Raw genomic sequence first — 16,877 nt, 5'->3', positions numbered from 1 at the left:
TTACTAAGATTATGTAATTACAACATATTTGTTTTGGCTCTGAAAGTTCATGAATAAAAAAAACATTTAAAAAGATGTTTTTAACGCAATAGAATCTAAATTTGAAATCTTTAAAAGGAAACTTCAATATGTGGAGCACAATTTACTTACCCTTCCAGAGCACATGAGATTACCCACAGTTTTGGGCAGAATTCTTGTCATTCAGTCTCTAGTATTCATCATTGTGTTTTGTTGCACTGTTGCTTGTCTTTTGGTGGGTTTTTTTTGTTTGTTTTTAACTTATGAGTTTGAACATCCCTTTGTTTCATTGGCCTCTCTTTTTTCAGATAGTATTCAGGTAACAAAGAAAACTTATATTATATTCTCTGTACTGAATAAACCTCTTCCAAATTGAAGTTAATTTCTAATGTGTTAATAACATACATACTGTGACAAAGCTGCTGGTTGACTGACAACTCCAACCTGTATCATTGTCCCATTCTGTCGAGAGAAAAAAAAAACTGTTTTATTATTTTTTTGAAATTTATTTGACATTCTTTTTACCTATCCTTTATCTTTTTATCAACAATAAAACTTCATAGGTGAATTCAACATTAACTATATATATTTTTTAATTCTTGATTTGTGCATGTTACAATGCATTTTTTTAGAAGCTTAGTCAATGGAATGAATATTTTTATTATCCAGTGATTTCTATCAAGATGTGCATGTTATTCAATCCAATCAAAATTGAACTAATTTGTTGTATGGTGAGATATAGAAGGCAAAACCTCTAAATGAAGAAGGTGAAATATATTTGCCAAATCCATATTTGTTGAAGGTGTTATAACCTTAAAACTTACCTCAAGATATATGAAATGGATGGAGTATCTGTAAAACGTTCTCCAATCTCTTATGCCTGAAAACAGTATACAATTATTAAGAAATTAGCATATATTTATATTTCTCTTCAGAATTCTTAATAAAGCCAAAATAAATGGAAATTCAAACATTTGTATACAATAAACATAAATAAAATGGTAAAATTTATCTATACAATTGTAAGCAAAAAGTAATCATTTAAACTTAGATGATAAAATTGATGATAGATCAACATTTGCATGTCAAATAATAAATGAACACAGCCTTGTCAAAATACATATCATCTTGGTCTCATAAAGCTGCATAAGAAATGGCTATAGATGTGACAATCACTCTGGATAGGAAGACATCCCTTGACTCTTATTAAAGTATTATCCATTGCACAACATTGTATTTGTTTTAAAATTGTACTTACCAAATGAATGATCCCTGATTGTTTTTAATGTGACAAATTTCTCATCAAATCCATCAACCTTCACTCTACCATGCAGCTCTCCCCACAGTTCATAATGTGTCTGATGTTTACTGAAGTAAAAATGATACAAAGTTGTTTGCTTTATGACTAGTGTCAAATATCTTATGCATATTAAGGAAGAAAATAAGATACTATTACATATGAAAACATCAATTATTCTACAATAACTAATTTTATTTTGGACAATTAAATTTTTTATACGCCTAAGAGATAAAACAAAGATTTTATGTTCCCTTTTCTCTTTGTTCAACTATAAATTGAAGTTAGTCAAGTTTTATATTCAACAGGACATGAGATTTCATTAACACTTATGCAGTTCCCATTTTCAAAAAGAAATTATGAATTTGACACCTTCTTAAAATAGTACAGCATACCTTCTTAATGCATCCCAGAACTGTTTGGTCCATAGTTCCCTAGAGACAGCATCAGCTAAAGCTGACTGGTTCATATCTGTATCAAAACTGAAAGGATCAGTCACTGTTTGCCATCTAAAAATTAAAAGTGTTGTCTTTATTATCAAAATTGCATACTTGCATTTGTTGTATGGATACCTGACATATCTATTTTTATAATGCTTGCAATGATAGATATCTGTGACTACGAATAAAACTCCATTCTTTAATGAAATTATTTGATCTATGATTATGAAGAATTTCTATGAAAAATGTAATTTAATATAATATTTTTAGTAACTTCTTAAATAATTAGCATTTTATGAATTTGAAATAGAGATATAGTGACAAAGTCACATTAATAACTCTTAATTGATTAACAGGAGTTGCAGTCATTACCATACTTATATTATAAATTATTTTAAAATAAATATGTTTAAGGTGGCTTGGGACTATTTGACTGCACATAATTTAACGCATTTATTACAAAAGTATTTGTCATAAATTCGAAACATTTTGAGTTTAAATGGTCCATGATCCATTATTTTTTTTCAACCAATTTGATTCACTTTCTGAAAAGAATAAAATAACAAAAAATACGGCACTTCTGATCAAAACTTTGCCAACTTTATGGGAAATATCTAACTAATTGTCATTGACTGCCCATAATGAAGAAAACAGTTATAAAATCAAAATAACAATACGGATAAAAGATGTTGCACCCTGTTTTTTATGTTAAGATAAATAGTGTGGACCATGAAATATCTTGATTTCTCCTAGTTAGTTGTCAGTATATGTGTTGTCATAAAAGTTATAAATATGTTGTCACTCAAGAAATATCTTACATTAATGACATCTGTACATGAACTAATCTTTCTGTCCCATCAAACCTGAAATATAGGAAATAAATATTATTTTGTCTCTGTCAGATGTATAACTTCTTAAATAGTTTTGATTTCAAATATTAATAATTACCAAGTAAAAATTATAATTCATCTTGGGAAATGTTAAAAAACACAATTTGAATATTATATGTAATATTTAATTAATCTTGAGATTTAAGTGGAAATCACCATAGTCAAGGTGGCAGTCAAATTTATCATATGAAATTGAATGCAGTTTTTTTTTTAAATATACAAAACGAATGTTTATTTCCTGCCAGAAAGACATTGAAACTATCTGATTGTGCATGTTTTTAAACAACATTTCCTGAATATTCGTATCTGATTTGCCGATATATTCTTATATCAAATATTAGATTACACGATTAAATTAACATTAAACATTTAGGGAATGATTTGGTGTTTTGATATAATATTACAATAGCTGATAAATTTGTTTAACTGATATCCAATTAGGTGGAGTCTACCGTATATAATTTTTTATATTAAAGGTAGCCACAAAAAACCTTTAGGTGTCACACCACCAATTACTCCCTCAAATTTAGAACGTATGTGAAAGTAGGCCTACTCGGACAAAAAATAGTGCATTTGATGTCATTGTTTACTTTAACTACCCAACAAATTTGCAGAAATGAAACTTTTGGTGAAAGAGCAATATATTAAGATCATTTTTAGCCCAAATTTACTTGTCTATGAGTTGACATTAAAAATTGAGGATTATACGCTCCATGGTATACTAATTTAAGATTTCTAGAAAACCAGGTTTTTTTTTTAGTGGTAAATCAATATCGAAGGTCTCTTCTTTCTTATATGGCTTTAAAGGTATGTTGAAAATTGGCATGAAGAAAGGTGATACCTGTATGATTCAGGACATACCTGGTTTGTAAGAGGTTAAATTTTAGATAAAAGATTTAGAAAGCTATAAAAATTGCAAAATTTGGTTGAACAGATAGGGACTTTTAATTGGTGGTCTGACACCTTTCTACCAGTACCTAATTATAAGCTAACTTCTTTTAGAATTTTATGAAACCAAAATTGGCCATAATGAATTTTTTTACAAAATATCCCAAATTTGAGCTTTATTACTTCCACATCCCAAATTCCCAAAGCTGACCATTGTAAATTATGTATACCTTAGTTGACCATTACAAATTATGTATACCTTAGTTGACCATTACAAATTATGTATACCTTAGTTGACCATTACAAATTATGTATACCTTAGTTGACCATTACAAATTATGTATACCTTAGTTGACCATTACAAATTATGTCCTTAGTTGACCATTACAAATTGCGTATACCTTAGTTGACCATTACAAATTGTGTATACCTTAGTTGACCATTACAAATTATGTATACCTTAGTTGACCATTACAAATTGTGTATACCTTAGTTGACCATTACAAATTATGTATACCTTAGTTGACCATTACAAATTATGTATACCTTAGTTGACCATTACAAATTATGTATACCTTAGTTGACCATTACAAATTGTGTATACCTTAGTTGACCATTACAAATTGTGTATACCTTAGTTGACCATTAAAAATTGTGTATACCTTAGTTGACCATTACAAATTATGTATACCTTAGTTGACCATTACAAATAGTGTATACCTTAGTTGACCATTACAAATTGTGTATACCTTAGTTGACCATTACAAATTGTGTATACCTTAGTTGACCATTACAAATTATGTATACATTAGTTGACCATTACAAATAGTGTATACCTTAGTTGACCATTACAAATTATGTATACCTTAGTTGACCATTACAAATTGTGTATACCTTAGTTGACCATTACAAATTGTGTATACCTTAGTTGACCATTACAAATTGTATATACCTTATAAAAAAGAAGATGTGGTATGATTGCAAATGAGACAACTATTCACAAAAGACCAAAAAGACACAGACATTAACAACTATAGGTCACCGTACGGCCTTCAACAATGAGCAAAGCCCATACCGCATAGTCAGCTATAAAAGGCCCTGATGAGACAATGCAAAACAATTCAAAGGAGAAAACTAACGGCCTTATTTATGTAAAAAAAATGTATGAAAAACAAATATGTAACACATAAACAAACGACAACCCCTGAATATACAGGTTCCTGACTTGGGACAGGCACATACATAAATAATGTGGCGGGGTTAAACTTGACCATTACAAATTGTGTATACCTTAGTTGACCATTACAATATCTGTATACCTTAGCTGACCATTACATTATCTGTATACCTTAGCTGACCATTAAATTATCTGCATACCTTAGCTGACCATTTACAGAATAACAGTACTGTAGTTAAAGAGTTGCCACCGTCAATTATAGATTTGACAGTAGCAAATGCAGTTTTACTGGCGACGCGTAGCAGAGACAGTAAAACAGAGATTTGCTACCGTCAAATCAAAATTGACGGTGGCAACTCTTCAACTACAGTACTGTTATTCCGATTCTAATGCATTACAAAAAAGAAATAATACTATAAAACTTGAAAAAAGGTCTAAATTTGACAAATTAAAAAAATCAGCGAAATTTATGAATGATTTTGACGCAAAGACGTCATGGCTAAAAGTGACGTCATACAAATGAAAACTTACAAACTTGAGATTATTACGTTACGGGTACAATTCAAATTCGGATAAAATTACATTTAAACGGCGAATTCGAGGTAGGTGTTGTTTTATTTTGGATTATATAGAAGTAATCGAACATTTGTTGATTCAACAATTCAAAATGGCGGGTCCATCCTTAGTTACACCTGGTCAACTGTGGATTTGACAGCAACTTTTAGCCAATGAAAAAAATTGTTACATACAAATTGCATTAGAATACATTATCTGTATACCTTAGTTGACCATTATAAGATATTTTCCATTTCTTCATTGGTTCAATCATTTCTATGTTGATTCCCCCAGCTGTATATTCATTGTTACTGACATTACTGACCAGTGTGTCAGGGTGTAATGGATGCTGTAGACGACCTATCCCAGGAATCTCCATCACTAACCAAACCTCTGACTGACGATTGTGTCTCCTACCCATACGTAATGCTAATCTTGTTCCTTCTTTACTGAAACCACCATAGTAAACAGCATCTATTGCCTATAAAACACTTATTTATTTTCATGTTCTGCAAGTTTTAAAATCAATGCATAATAGGACTACTAAAAATTCAGAAATTATTGTGAGCTTTTTATTATTGCAAAAAATACAACATAGTTGTAATTGCAAAAATTAAAACTCCCATTTTGAAATATTTTGTATAAATCAAACAGAATTTTTCTCATAATCCTGAAAATTAAAATCGCATTTAAGTCTAAAATGACAAAATTGCACTAATAACTGCACGTAATAATTTCTGAATTTACAGTATTAACATAACTTGGATAGTAGTATCAAGGCAATGGTTGATATGTATTTCCTTTCTTGTACTGTAGTATCAATAAATACTGTGGGTTTCTCATTATGTATCAGGTACCAAATTCAAGAAATGTTCTGTCAACAAATGATTTTTAATAGTTTCATTAATAAAGAATTTGATATCCATGCCCACAACTGTTATGGCTTAATGATCCATACCTGCCAATTAAGTTAATCATACCTATTCCAAAACAACAAATAACTTCTGTACCGAAATTAAGTAATGTTGGATTATTTGGCTTAGCACTTTCAATATATAACATTGTAGTATTATCAATACAATAATTATACATTTATGGTATACAATTGAATATACAAAAAGTAAAAAAATATCTGTATATTAAAATTCTAAGCTTTTTGAAAATATCTTACATATGGGTCTTTTTCTAAATCTTGAACTTTTTCTAACACTTGAATATCATTTATTCCCATTCCGTAACCACGACTACTGTAACTCTCCCCATCAACTGCTTTCTTTTTCTTGTTCTTCCGTTGATTTCTTTTCAAAAGCAGCTTAAATATAAACTTTTTCACATGATACCATTTTCCTGAAAATGAAACATGAATATGTAAAATTAATCTATGAAAGGTTCTCAACAGCTGACATGGAGAAAGAATGCATAATGGTTTACTTTTATAAATTGTGACTTGGATTTCAAGAGACTTTTCTCATTGGCACTCATACCACATCTTCTTACATCTATCATATTAGTGGACATATTTTCAATGTTTAATAAGGATCATTCTCTACAACAGGACCAGTATAAAATGAACAAAAGGAAAACATTGAACACAATGATTTTGTGGTTCTTTTTTTTTAATGTAAATGAAGCTACAATAAAGGTCTTGTCATATTTACAGTTTCCACACTTTCATTAGACTGTATGTAAGAGGCAGAGTTTGGCAAGATGAACTTGAAAAATGAAGATATTCTAGGACTGTGTATTATATCAACCTAAAAAGCTTTTCCTGATATTCATGAACAATAAAATATGTTGATATCATTTACAGACAATGCAGACGAAGAACAATGAAGAAACAAAATGATAGAAGAGGAAAGGGCAAATAATATAAAGAAAAGGAAGTTTATCCCATTTGTGAAGTATACAACAACAAGCTCAAGACAAATCATAACAGGAGAAACACAAACCAAACAGTTATCTTGAAATCCTTTTTAAGTTGATAATCAGTCAACTTCAGTACTGTTATATCTTTCCCTAATGTAAATATTACCTGGTTGTCTGTAAACTCCATCTATTGGTTTGGGTTGTGGCTTGATAAACTGCCACAGAAGAAGGATGCCACTACCACCAGCAATTACAGTCCAAAGCATACTTCTTATTCACCTAAAAAAGAAAGCAAAATATTCAACTGCTGTATTTAACAATAAATAGTATTATCACATTTCTATTTTGTTTGAAACAAATATTTGTTCAGGGTTATTATTGGTGGGTCTGATATTTTTATTAAGAGCTGGAAAATATCATGTGAACACCAAGGTACAAGGTATGGTTCTGGTTATATACATATTTTGCTTTACAAGAAATGACAGTGGTCTCGCTAGCCCAAAATAGAAGGGCGCTGCGCCCAGGGTGCCCTCATCCGCGCCCTGAGTGCCTTCATAAACGCTGTTTCCAAAATTCTCTAGTGCCGTTTTGCTAAAATTGCCTTTTGTTTCATCGATTTCTGATCTCCAAGTTAATTACATATATGACACCTGTGTGATTGCTCCCATGTTAATCATGTCATTACAATCAATTACAACGATAAAGACTTCAAAGGTGTTAATAACTAGGTAATTTAATTAGGACAATGTATCTTTTTGTCATACATTTGATGAATGTGTCAGTGAGTGTGTTTAGCTTGGGTGGGCATTTTCGATCTTCAAGTCACAATGAAAGAGTGTATAAATAAAGACTTTCATGACTTTAGAAATGAATTTAACTCATCAAAATAAAACTATGCCTTCACAGAAATGCCTTCCATCTCAAATTGTTAGCAAAAAGCACAGTTTTTAATTAACACGGTATCAGGTTAATTCGCCCCCAATACACTTTCGCATCCTAAACGTTCTCACTTGCACGTTCGCACCCAAGGTCCGTTCGCACTGTACACATTCGCGCCCAATTTTAATTCAAATTCCAGTTGAATAATTGGAAAATCATGATTGTTATTATAAATTGCTTTGGTGTAAGTAAGCATTCAAGATTTTAAATGAAAAACATAAAAGATAATTGTTTTTAACAGCTTAATTATGGTCCCTTTGATCTGAAGCAATAAAATATAGCAATACACTATTATAACCAAAACTTTAAAAAAAAAAAAAAAAAAAAATATTCATCACACAAAAGAAAACGTAGTCAGAATCTCACTTTATTTTGACACAAGTCAATGAAACAAAGTTATAGCAATACACTAACCAAAACATGATTAAGAGTTATTCAACACAAAATAAAACGTTGACAGAATCCCACTTTTAAGATTAAGGATTAAAAAAAAAAAATAACAATACACTATCCAAAACATGATTAAGATTTATTCAACACAAAAAAAAAAATGCTGTCTCACTTTATTTTGAGACAATGACAACAAATATAAGAAAACACTTGCCAAAACTTGATTACAAAGTACACAAAACCAATTAAAATTGGGCGCGAACATGTAGGGTGCAAACGGACTTTGGGTGCGAACATGTAGAGTGCGAAAGTGAAAGGGGGCGAACATGAGTGGGTGCGAACGTGAATGGTCGCGAACGGACCCGGATTCAATTAACACAAACGTTTTGGAAATTGATTTTGAAGTTACTTCCCCTGATTTAGCTTATTACAAATTTGTGCCCTAAAAATACTATCTAGTATCAAAAAAATGAAATAAATAACCAATTGAATATATAATAACATAATAATGTTATCTAAGGGTATAAACTGTCTTTGAACATATCAAAAAATATATTTTGCAATATTTTTTTTATAATTATACTTTTGCCAATCCATGTTCTAAACATTGATAAATTAGTATTACACGTGACAAATGGTTTGAATAATGTATATAAAGCTGTTTTTTTAATATAAATAAAAAAAATATATGGGTATAGTGAACTAAAAAAACATAATATGTTGATGAAGATATGTACTATAAAAATTCATAACTACACAAAAAATGAAATAAAGACTATGATTGAAATGCATCTTTATTTAAAAATAACCACAACATATACCATGTATACAGTAAAAAAAGAGATTCTTAACTCGTGATACACACAGAAACGGAGACAAAAAAATTAGCAGTGCCTTTTCTTATCATAAAAAGTGCCCTGCCCTCCACTGGCACCCTGCCCCTTTTGATTTCTAGCTAGAGCACTGGTTTGTATCATGGACATCTTAAATGTTGTGTTTGTCTTCAGTTAAATTTCAAGAAATCAAGATGTATCTCATAAACATGTTTAACCCCGCTGCATTTTTGCGCCTGTCCCAAGTCAGGAGCCTCTGGCCTTTGTTAGTCTTGTATTATTTTAATTTTAGTTTCTTGTGTACAATTTGGAAATTAGTATGGCGTTCATTATCATTCAACTAGTATATATATTTGTTTAGGGGCCAGCTGAAGGACGCCTCCAGGGGCAGGAATTTCTCGCTACATTGAAGACCTGTTGGTGACCTCTGCTCTATGGTCAGGTTGTTGTCTCTTTGACACATTCCCCATTTCCATTCTCAATTTTAATAATATTATCTGGATGTACGGAATTAAATTCTCATATTTTTTAATATAGTATATGAATGACAGAAACTAACAGGAATTTCAAACACAGGTTTTCCCTTAATATAGGTGACCTCTATAGCATGGTTGACCACATATGATTTGAATTTGATGATAAGATTTTATTAATTTTTTACCCCTCTGCATATAATAAAAACATAATAATAACCATACCTCCTTACATGATTAAATCATATAACTCATGACCATGATGACTGAGCATTTATTTCAATGGTCACCATCAGACATGTTAGATGATAGACATGGATTCAAGAGTCAAGAGTGGCTTTTTAAAATGTCCTAAAATTAATATTTTCCTTTATGACCTCGAGATATGTAGTCAGGCCAGTATTTTTGTGATTTTACTTTCTACACCAAACGATTTCCCTTTCCCTTCTATAAATTTTGGCAGGAAAGACATAAACAATATTGTCTCGCTCTTTTTGGTTCAATTGTTCATATATAAATAATTTTTTCAACATTTCAACATGTTATCCTTAAAAGTTTTTTTAACTGAACATAATTTAGTAACATCTCAAGTTAAAAAATTCTGAAGGAAAATTGAATGAAGGTGTGGTAAATGTCAATGAAACAATATCAGGCATATATTATATCCCTGTAGTCGCAAACAACTTTCCTATCGGCAGCTAAATTTTGACTACTAATGCACTTTGTTTATATTTTGTAAATGTTGTAAAGAACAAAGGTATTGGAAAGTGCTAATGGAAAAAAAAGGGGAGGGGGTCTTTTTTACAGGATGGAGATTAAAGAAAAATATGAGGAATTTAAACATTTAAATTCCTCCAAGACCCAAAAAGAAAGAAAAAAATACCAGTCGCTTATTAGTCTATAAGAAAGATCTAAGGGGAGAATAACTAAAAAAAAAGAAGACAATATTTATGCTGTATAATTTAATACATGTTTTTTGATAAACATTGGAAGGATCAAATGACAACCAAATAGGTCAGCTCTATTCCAGGTAAATAGACCTAATCCCAAGAGACAAGATCACAACCAGCAGATTGTGGTTTCCAAAAACTTGGAACCTTAAGGTTCATCATAACAAATGGACAAATATGGCCGTATTTTCACCTCAAAAACTACTCTGTGTACAGACTTACCTGTGCTGTTTAGAAAGTTTTAATGCCTAGCATCCACTAGATATATAAAAGTTAAAGACATTTTGTGTTTAAGAAAGATAAAATCTTTCTTGGTTTTTGATAGGCATATTTTTTTCCTTTTTACTTAAGGTGCAAAAATAAACAAACACCTGAATTACTTTGATACTGTCCACTCACAGCTGACTCAGATAAACTCTTGAACTCACCTATAGTTGTGAAGATACCTCTTGTCCATGTCAATTAAGGACAGTGAAAACAATACAAACCGGTTTTTTACCTAAGGAAGCATCTCATAGTTGTACCACAACTTAGTCAATTTTCACACCTTTAGCTGATGAAGGAAAAAAAAACGCCCATCAAAATCCAAAAGAGATTTTATCTTTATGAAACAAAAAAAGCATTTAATTTTATTATAGACAATAGACAATATTTTATTCGCACAAACACATTTACATTAAATGGTTATGGCATACAAAATTAAGACAATAAACTTACAATAGTTAAATTGATTACAATTATATTAGAGTGACAGTGGTATTCACAGCAAAGAAGAAAAAAGGCTTTAAATATCAACAGTTAACACATTATTAATGTTCATGAACAATTGAAAAAAGAACACAAACAAAAATTAGGTTGGCAATGCATATTAAAAGAAATACAAGTTATACAGATGTTTTTAATAAAAGACAGTCATTAATATACTTTATGGTGATTTTTATATCTAGTGGATGCCAGGCATTAAAAATTTTCCAACTTCGTATGTAAGTTTGTACTCAGAGTAATTTTTGGCATGTAAATACAGCCATATTTGTCCGTTTGTTATGATTAACCTTATGTGAAGAAATTATGATCATATAAAATCAGAAAATATCAAGATTCAACCAAAAAAATAAAAATGCAATCATGCAACTCTGTCACAACTTCATACTAGATCTATACTATTGTTTGTCTGTTCCATGAAATCTGCATTCAACTTCTTCTGTAAAATGTCACCAGTCTTGAGCCTTGTAACCTCACTCAGCTGTTCGTGGTTTTGTTTACCTTTTTCGATCTTTCACCTATCAGGTCATCCAGCTTTTCTGGTTCCTCATGGAAAATGGACGATAAATAGTATGTATGTATGTATAAGTACCAGTTTCCCGACAAAATAAGGGAGGCGATTTGGCGGTAAATTAAAAAAAAATTAAGACATTCTAAATAATAAAATACTTATAAGTCCCTTATAATGACGTATGACATGAGAAACCAAGTATTTAACGGAGGCCCTTATAATAGATCACCACCAGATTAATGTAAGCGAAATCTCCTTTAAAATTATCAATTAGATACTTTTTATATGTTATCTAGAGACTTGACCTCAGCAGGTCTTATCGATAGTATGAGATTGCACCAGATTCTTCGATTCTTCATAAATTCATCTTATTTCCCCAAAAATCGGGAAACACTTCCCATTTCTTTTAACAAGGAAAGTATAGTATATTTAAAGGCTTCTAAAACACTTGAAATGTCTGAAAATTGGTTTTATTTAACTTGAGGTACATTGTCTCAGGAAACCTTTAACAAGGCCGTAATTACATTTCATGAGGCAAATGCCCCATGTAGGAAATTTCAAAACCAAACGATTGCCTCCATATCAAATTGCGTTCAAGGCGAGTGCCTTGTAACAAGCAAGTTTTGTTTTCCCTCAGACGTAGCCCTGATTTTTCGGGATCAATGTTTCTTATTTATTTGTCTTTTGTTCATTGATTGCCAATCTGTATTTTGTTAATGTTGTATTCCTTTGTGTAATCTAGTAATTTTGTTATGAACTTGATCATGAGTTTAAAAAAAAACAGCAGCCACAGACTTAACTATGTGAATTCCATTTTTGCCTTATCATGCACATTGATCTTTTGATGTTGTCCATAGCAAATTAAGTCAGCTTACACTGAATTTATGCATTTTGCTTTCAGACCAAAGTATTGTCAAAAAATTACTAAAACAAAACTTGCATTTTCAGATTGAAAGGGTCTTTGGAACACCCAGAAAGCATGACTTTTTTTTGGCATCATTTGATTCATTTCTGCAGAGGTAGAGGATTAATTCTGATTAAATGGTACATAATCACTTGACTATACATGTATTATTTATCATAAACAAATCATTTAAAAATTTTATGTTTTCGAATATCATAAATTTAGTTGTGAAAATGAATAATCAGTCCCTTGCTTTAATGAAAATGAAAAATCTTGCTTTAATGGTGCAGAAGATGAATAATATGTCCTCTTAGTTTACAAAAATAAATAACCGATCAAAAACAAATCCTCCTGCCCCCCCCCCCCCCCCCCCCGAATATCAAATGGTCGTCCCCTAATTTTATATTTCTAAACCACAAACTATATTATAAGCACTAATAAACATACTTTGCCTTGCTTTGGATGAATTAATCCACTTTGAAGAGATATGATTAATATCATACTGTCCATATACATGTTTAGGTTGGAATGATCAATGTTCAGCATAAATAACTCAGCCTATATAATATCACTTTTTAAAGACTGAACACAGATAGTCAAGTTTAATTTCATATAGGATATTTTTAAACCTTTTTAGATTAGGAATTTGACTCTCAATAAAGTTGAAATATAACATTAGAGCATAAGAACATATTATTTAAAGATATGTGAAGAGTTGAAATCGGTATGAGCGGTTTAGAGCTACAAATGTGAAGGCTGTGAAGATCGAACGCCTATTGGGAAGATGGAGATTTCAATCTACCCGCATGATATGGGACTGGAAACATAAAAAAAACTATATAAACCTAAAACAAAGAATCAACATCCATCCCATATTCAATTAACGATATGCTCGATGACCATGGGCTAACTCAACGATATAGTTGCCGTAACCTACTAGAGGATCGAACAAGTAGGCTAACTTAGACCTATAATTATTACAAATTACCCAGGTCGTTATATAATACATGACTTGTCTAACCACGACATTGTAAATACTGAATACAAGCTAAATTACAACAGAAGCCAAGAAAAAATCCTATATTTAATTGATATTCATGTCGACACTGAAGTGCTGACTACGGGACTGGTGATACCCTAGGGGACAACGAAACGTCCACCAGCAGTGGCACGACTAAGTGTTGTAAATAGTTATCAAATGTACCAGGCATAATTTAATACACCAGAAGCGCGTTTCGGCTACATAAGACTCGTTAGTGAAGCTCAGATCAAAATAGTTAGAAAGCCAAACAGTCAAGAGTAAAGTTGCTCAAAGTTTGAGCATTTAGGACCAATATTATAAAAAGTCGAGCAAAATACGACTAAGGTAATCTATGTCTGGCTTAAGGAAATCCTTAGTATTTCGAATGATTCATACTTTTGCAGACAGTAATTTATAAAAACTTACCATATAATAACATACACGGTACTAATTTTCCTTCATCAGATGCAAATACGTATCTCTTCAATGATCCTTGTGGCAAAAATATTTGAAATCCAAAGCTAATATTGATATGAATGACTACTGGGCTAGTGATACCCTCGAGGACGAATCATCCACCAGCAGTGGCATAGACCCAGTGGTGCACAGTAACTGTTCTCAAAGGTACCAGGCTTGAATTTGAGAAGAGATGCTGTTCCATATAAATATTTGAAGAACAAAACCCCAGAGAGAAATAGGAAAAGGATATTGGAAGTAAGTAAAAGACATAGTTATACGTCAAGTAGTAAAGAACTATCATAATTGATAACATGATTTTTTTTTACCTTCATCAAGCAAAACAATCAAATGAGAGTAGTAGTCCTCCACTTCAATCAGCAGGATTACTGACGACTAAACTGACAAAGTTAATATCCTACATGCACTGTTTCAACAAGTACAAAATAACTCAATGAGACAGAATTACAGACAATATGCAACATGGCTGGTCAACATAACACTCCACTTGATAAGTCCATTACACTACAAGGAATACAAAAGCATCTAGATAACCAAAATCAAAGTAAGGCAGCGGGTCCAGATTACACCTCCCCATGGATCTTAAAAGGAATGGTAGACGAAAAAGTCCATGTTCTACAAATGCTCTTCAGAAGGTTTTACGACACAGGTGTAGTACCACATCACGGAAAGCAACTAACGTATGACCAACATTCAAAAAAGGGAACACGTTTTGACCAATAAAACTAAGGCTTTTCTCCCTCAGGAATAGATTACCTTCAAGTTAGCTGCATTTGGCAACACTTTTAGGAGTTTTGGTCCTCAATGCTCTTCAACTTCGTACTTTATTTGGCCTTTTTTATTATTTTGGAATCGAGCGTCACTGATGAGTCTTGTAGACGAAACGCGCGTCTGGCATATCTATTAAATTTAGTCCTGGTATCTATGATGAGTTTATTTACAGACCATCACTAACCTGCACAAATGAAAACTTTACTGTTACATCGGAAGAAAATACTCGATAGCAAGATTTAGATGAATTTGTTCTATGGGAAGACAGGTGGAGTACGAAAATCTATCCTTGCACTCTCTGTTACAGAAAATAAAACAATAATAACAACGAAATATTTTCTCAATATCATCAATCTGGAACAAACATCAGTAAATAAATCGTAGTAACAATATCAACATACTTCAAGTGGGGAAGTCACATCATAAATTTAAAATGTTTCTTATTTGATTATGATTTCATTGATAACCCGAGGCATATGTGCAAATAAAACAATTGGATTCTTCAAAATAATAATGACTCACAATCATCGCTATAAAAAATGCCTACGTATATATACACCTCCAATGCAAGACTAACATTTAAGCATGAGAACGTTTTATGAAATCCACATCTCGAAAATCCAGATAAACCAGACATATTACAGGCTATACTTTGTCCAATTCTAAAAGACAAATCTTCAGATCCACGTGTACCTCTCAATTACAGAGGAATTAGTTTACTTTCTTGTATATCAAAACTGTACAGTGCATTTATAAACAGTCGATTGTCATCATATTTAGAGTCCAACGATATTTTAGCAGACGAACAAAATGGTTTTTGCTCCGATCGATCGTGTGAGGATCATGTTTTTACTCTTAATGCTGTATGGAAAAACATAAAGACTTCATTTGCAACCTTTATTGATCTTAAGAAAGCGTTCGATTTTGTTGACCGAGATTTGCTATTATATAAGCTTTTGTTAAATAACATTGATGGAAAAATTTACAACTCGATTAAAAACATTTACCTTAGTACTTCTGCTTGTGTTCGTGTGAACAACAGACTTTCACAGTGGTTTGTATGCAGTTCTGGTGTTAAACAAGGGGATAATTTATCCCCGACGTTATTTTCTATTTTTATCAACGATCTGGTAGAGGAAGTAAACAGTCTCGGACTTGGTGTAAATATTGGCGACTCAACGCTTTCGTTACTTTTATATGCGGACGACATAGTCTTATTGGCATCATCCGAAACTGACATGCAATGTATGCTTGATAAAGTCCATGAGTGGTGCAAGCGATGGCGTGTTTTGATAAATACAGAGAAATCAAAAGTTTTGCATTTTCGTCCGTCTCGATCTAAAAGAAGCGAATTCCAGTTCAAAATCGGTGACAATCTTCTTCAAAAACTGACACATACAAATACCTCGGTGTAACTTTTCACGACCGTAAGGACTTTAAAGACCATGCAAATAGACTATCAGAAGCTGGAGGTAGAGCTTTAGGAGGAGTTATCTCCAAGATTCATCATCTAAAAGACTTTGGAATCAAAACTTTTGAGAAACTTTTTACTTCTTGTGTAGTTCCAGTGCTTGACTACAGCTCTTCGATCTGGGGATACAAAGACTTTGCTTGCTTGAATCAAATCCAGAACAAAGCAATTCGTTATTTTCTTGGCGTTCATAAATTTGCACCGACACTTGCAATAAACGGTGAAGTTGGTTGGATGAACTCAA

At 31.7% G+C, this 16,877-nt stretch overlaps 1 protein-coding gene across 3 annotated transcripts in view; it reads right to left on the bottom strand.

The window, feature by feature from the left end:
- The window catches only part of LOC134706666 (uncharacterized), a 54,423-nt gene extending 42,417 nt beyond the window's left edge, over window positions 1-12,006 (bottom strand). For 2 of the 3 annotated variants that reach the window (XM_063565795.1, XM_063565797.1), the window contains exons 1-9: window positions 11,867-12,006; window positions 7,298-7,410; window positions 6,437-6,612; window positions 5,490-5,746; window positions 2,574-2,618; window positions 1,711-1,824; window positions 1,277-1,386; window positions 843-898; window positions 428-480 (exon numbers count right to left, since the gene is read on the bottom strand). In XM_063565795.1, the coding sequence (XP_063421865.1) occupies window positions 428-480; window positions 843-898; window positions 1,277-1,386; window positions 1,711-1,824; window positions 2,574-2,618; window positions 5,490-5,746; window positions 6,437-6,612; window positions 7,298-7,397 (911 nt within the window). In that variant the 5' untranslated portion in view covers window positions 7,398-7,410; window positions 11,867-12,006. The remainder of the gene's footprint in view (window positions 1-427; window positions 481-842; window positions 899-1,276; window positions 1,387-1,710; window positions 1,825-2,573; window positions 2,619-5,489; window positions 5,747-6,436; window positions 6,613-7,297; window positions 7,411-11,866) is intronic. The other variant, XM_063565796.1, reaches the window with a different exon arrangement.
- Between the last annotated feature and the right edge of the window lie 4,871 nt (window positions 12,007-16,877).

Source organism: Mytilus trossulus, chromosome 2 (genome assembly GCF_036588685.1).
Source record: "Mytilus trossulus isolate FHL-02 chromosome 2, PNRI_Mtr1.1.1.hap1, whole genome shotgun sequence".
Classification (NCBI taxonomy): Eukaryota; Metazoa; Mollusca; class Bivalvia; order Mytilida; family Mytilidae; genus Mytilus; species Mytilus trossulus.
Note: the sequence above shows the minus strand (reverse complement) of the source record. Positions and strands in the feature narration are given on the sequence as shown.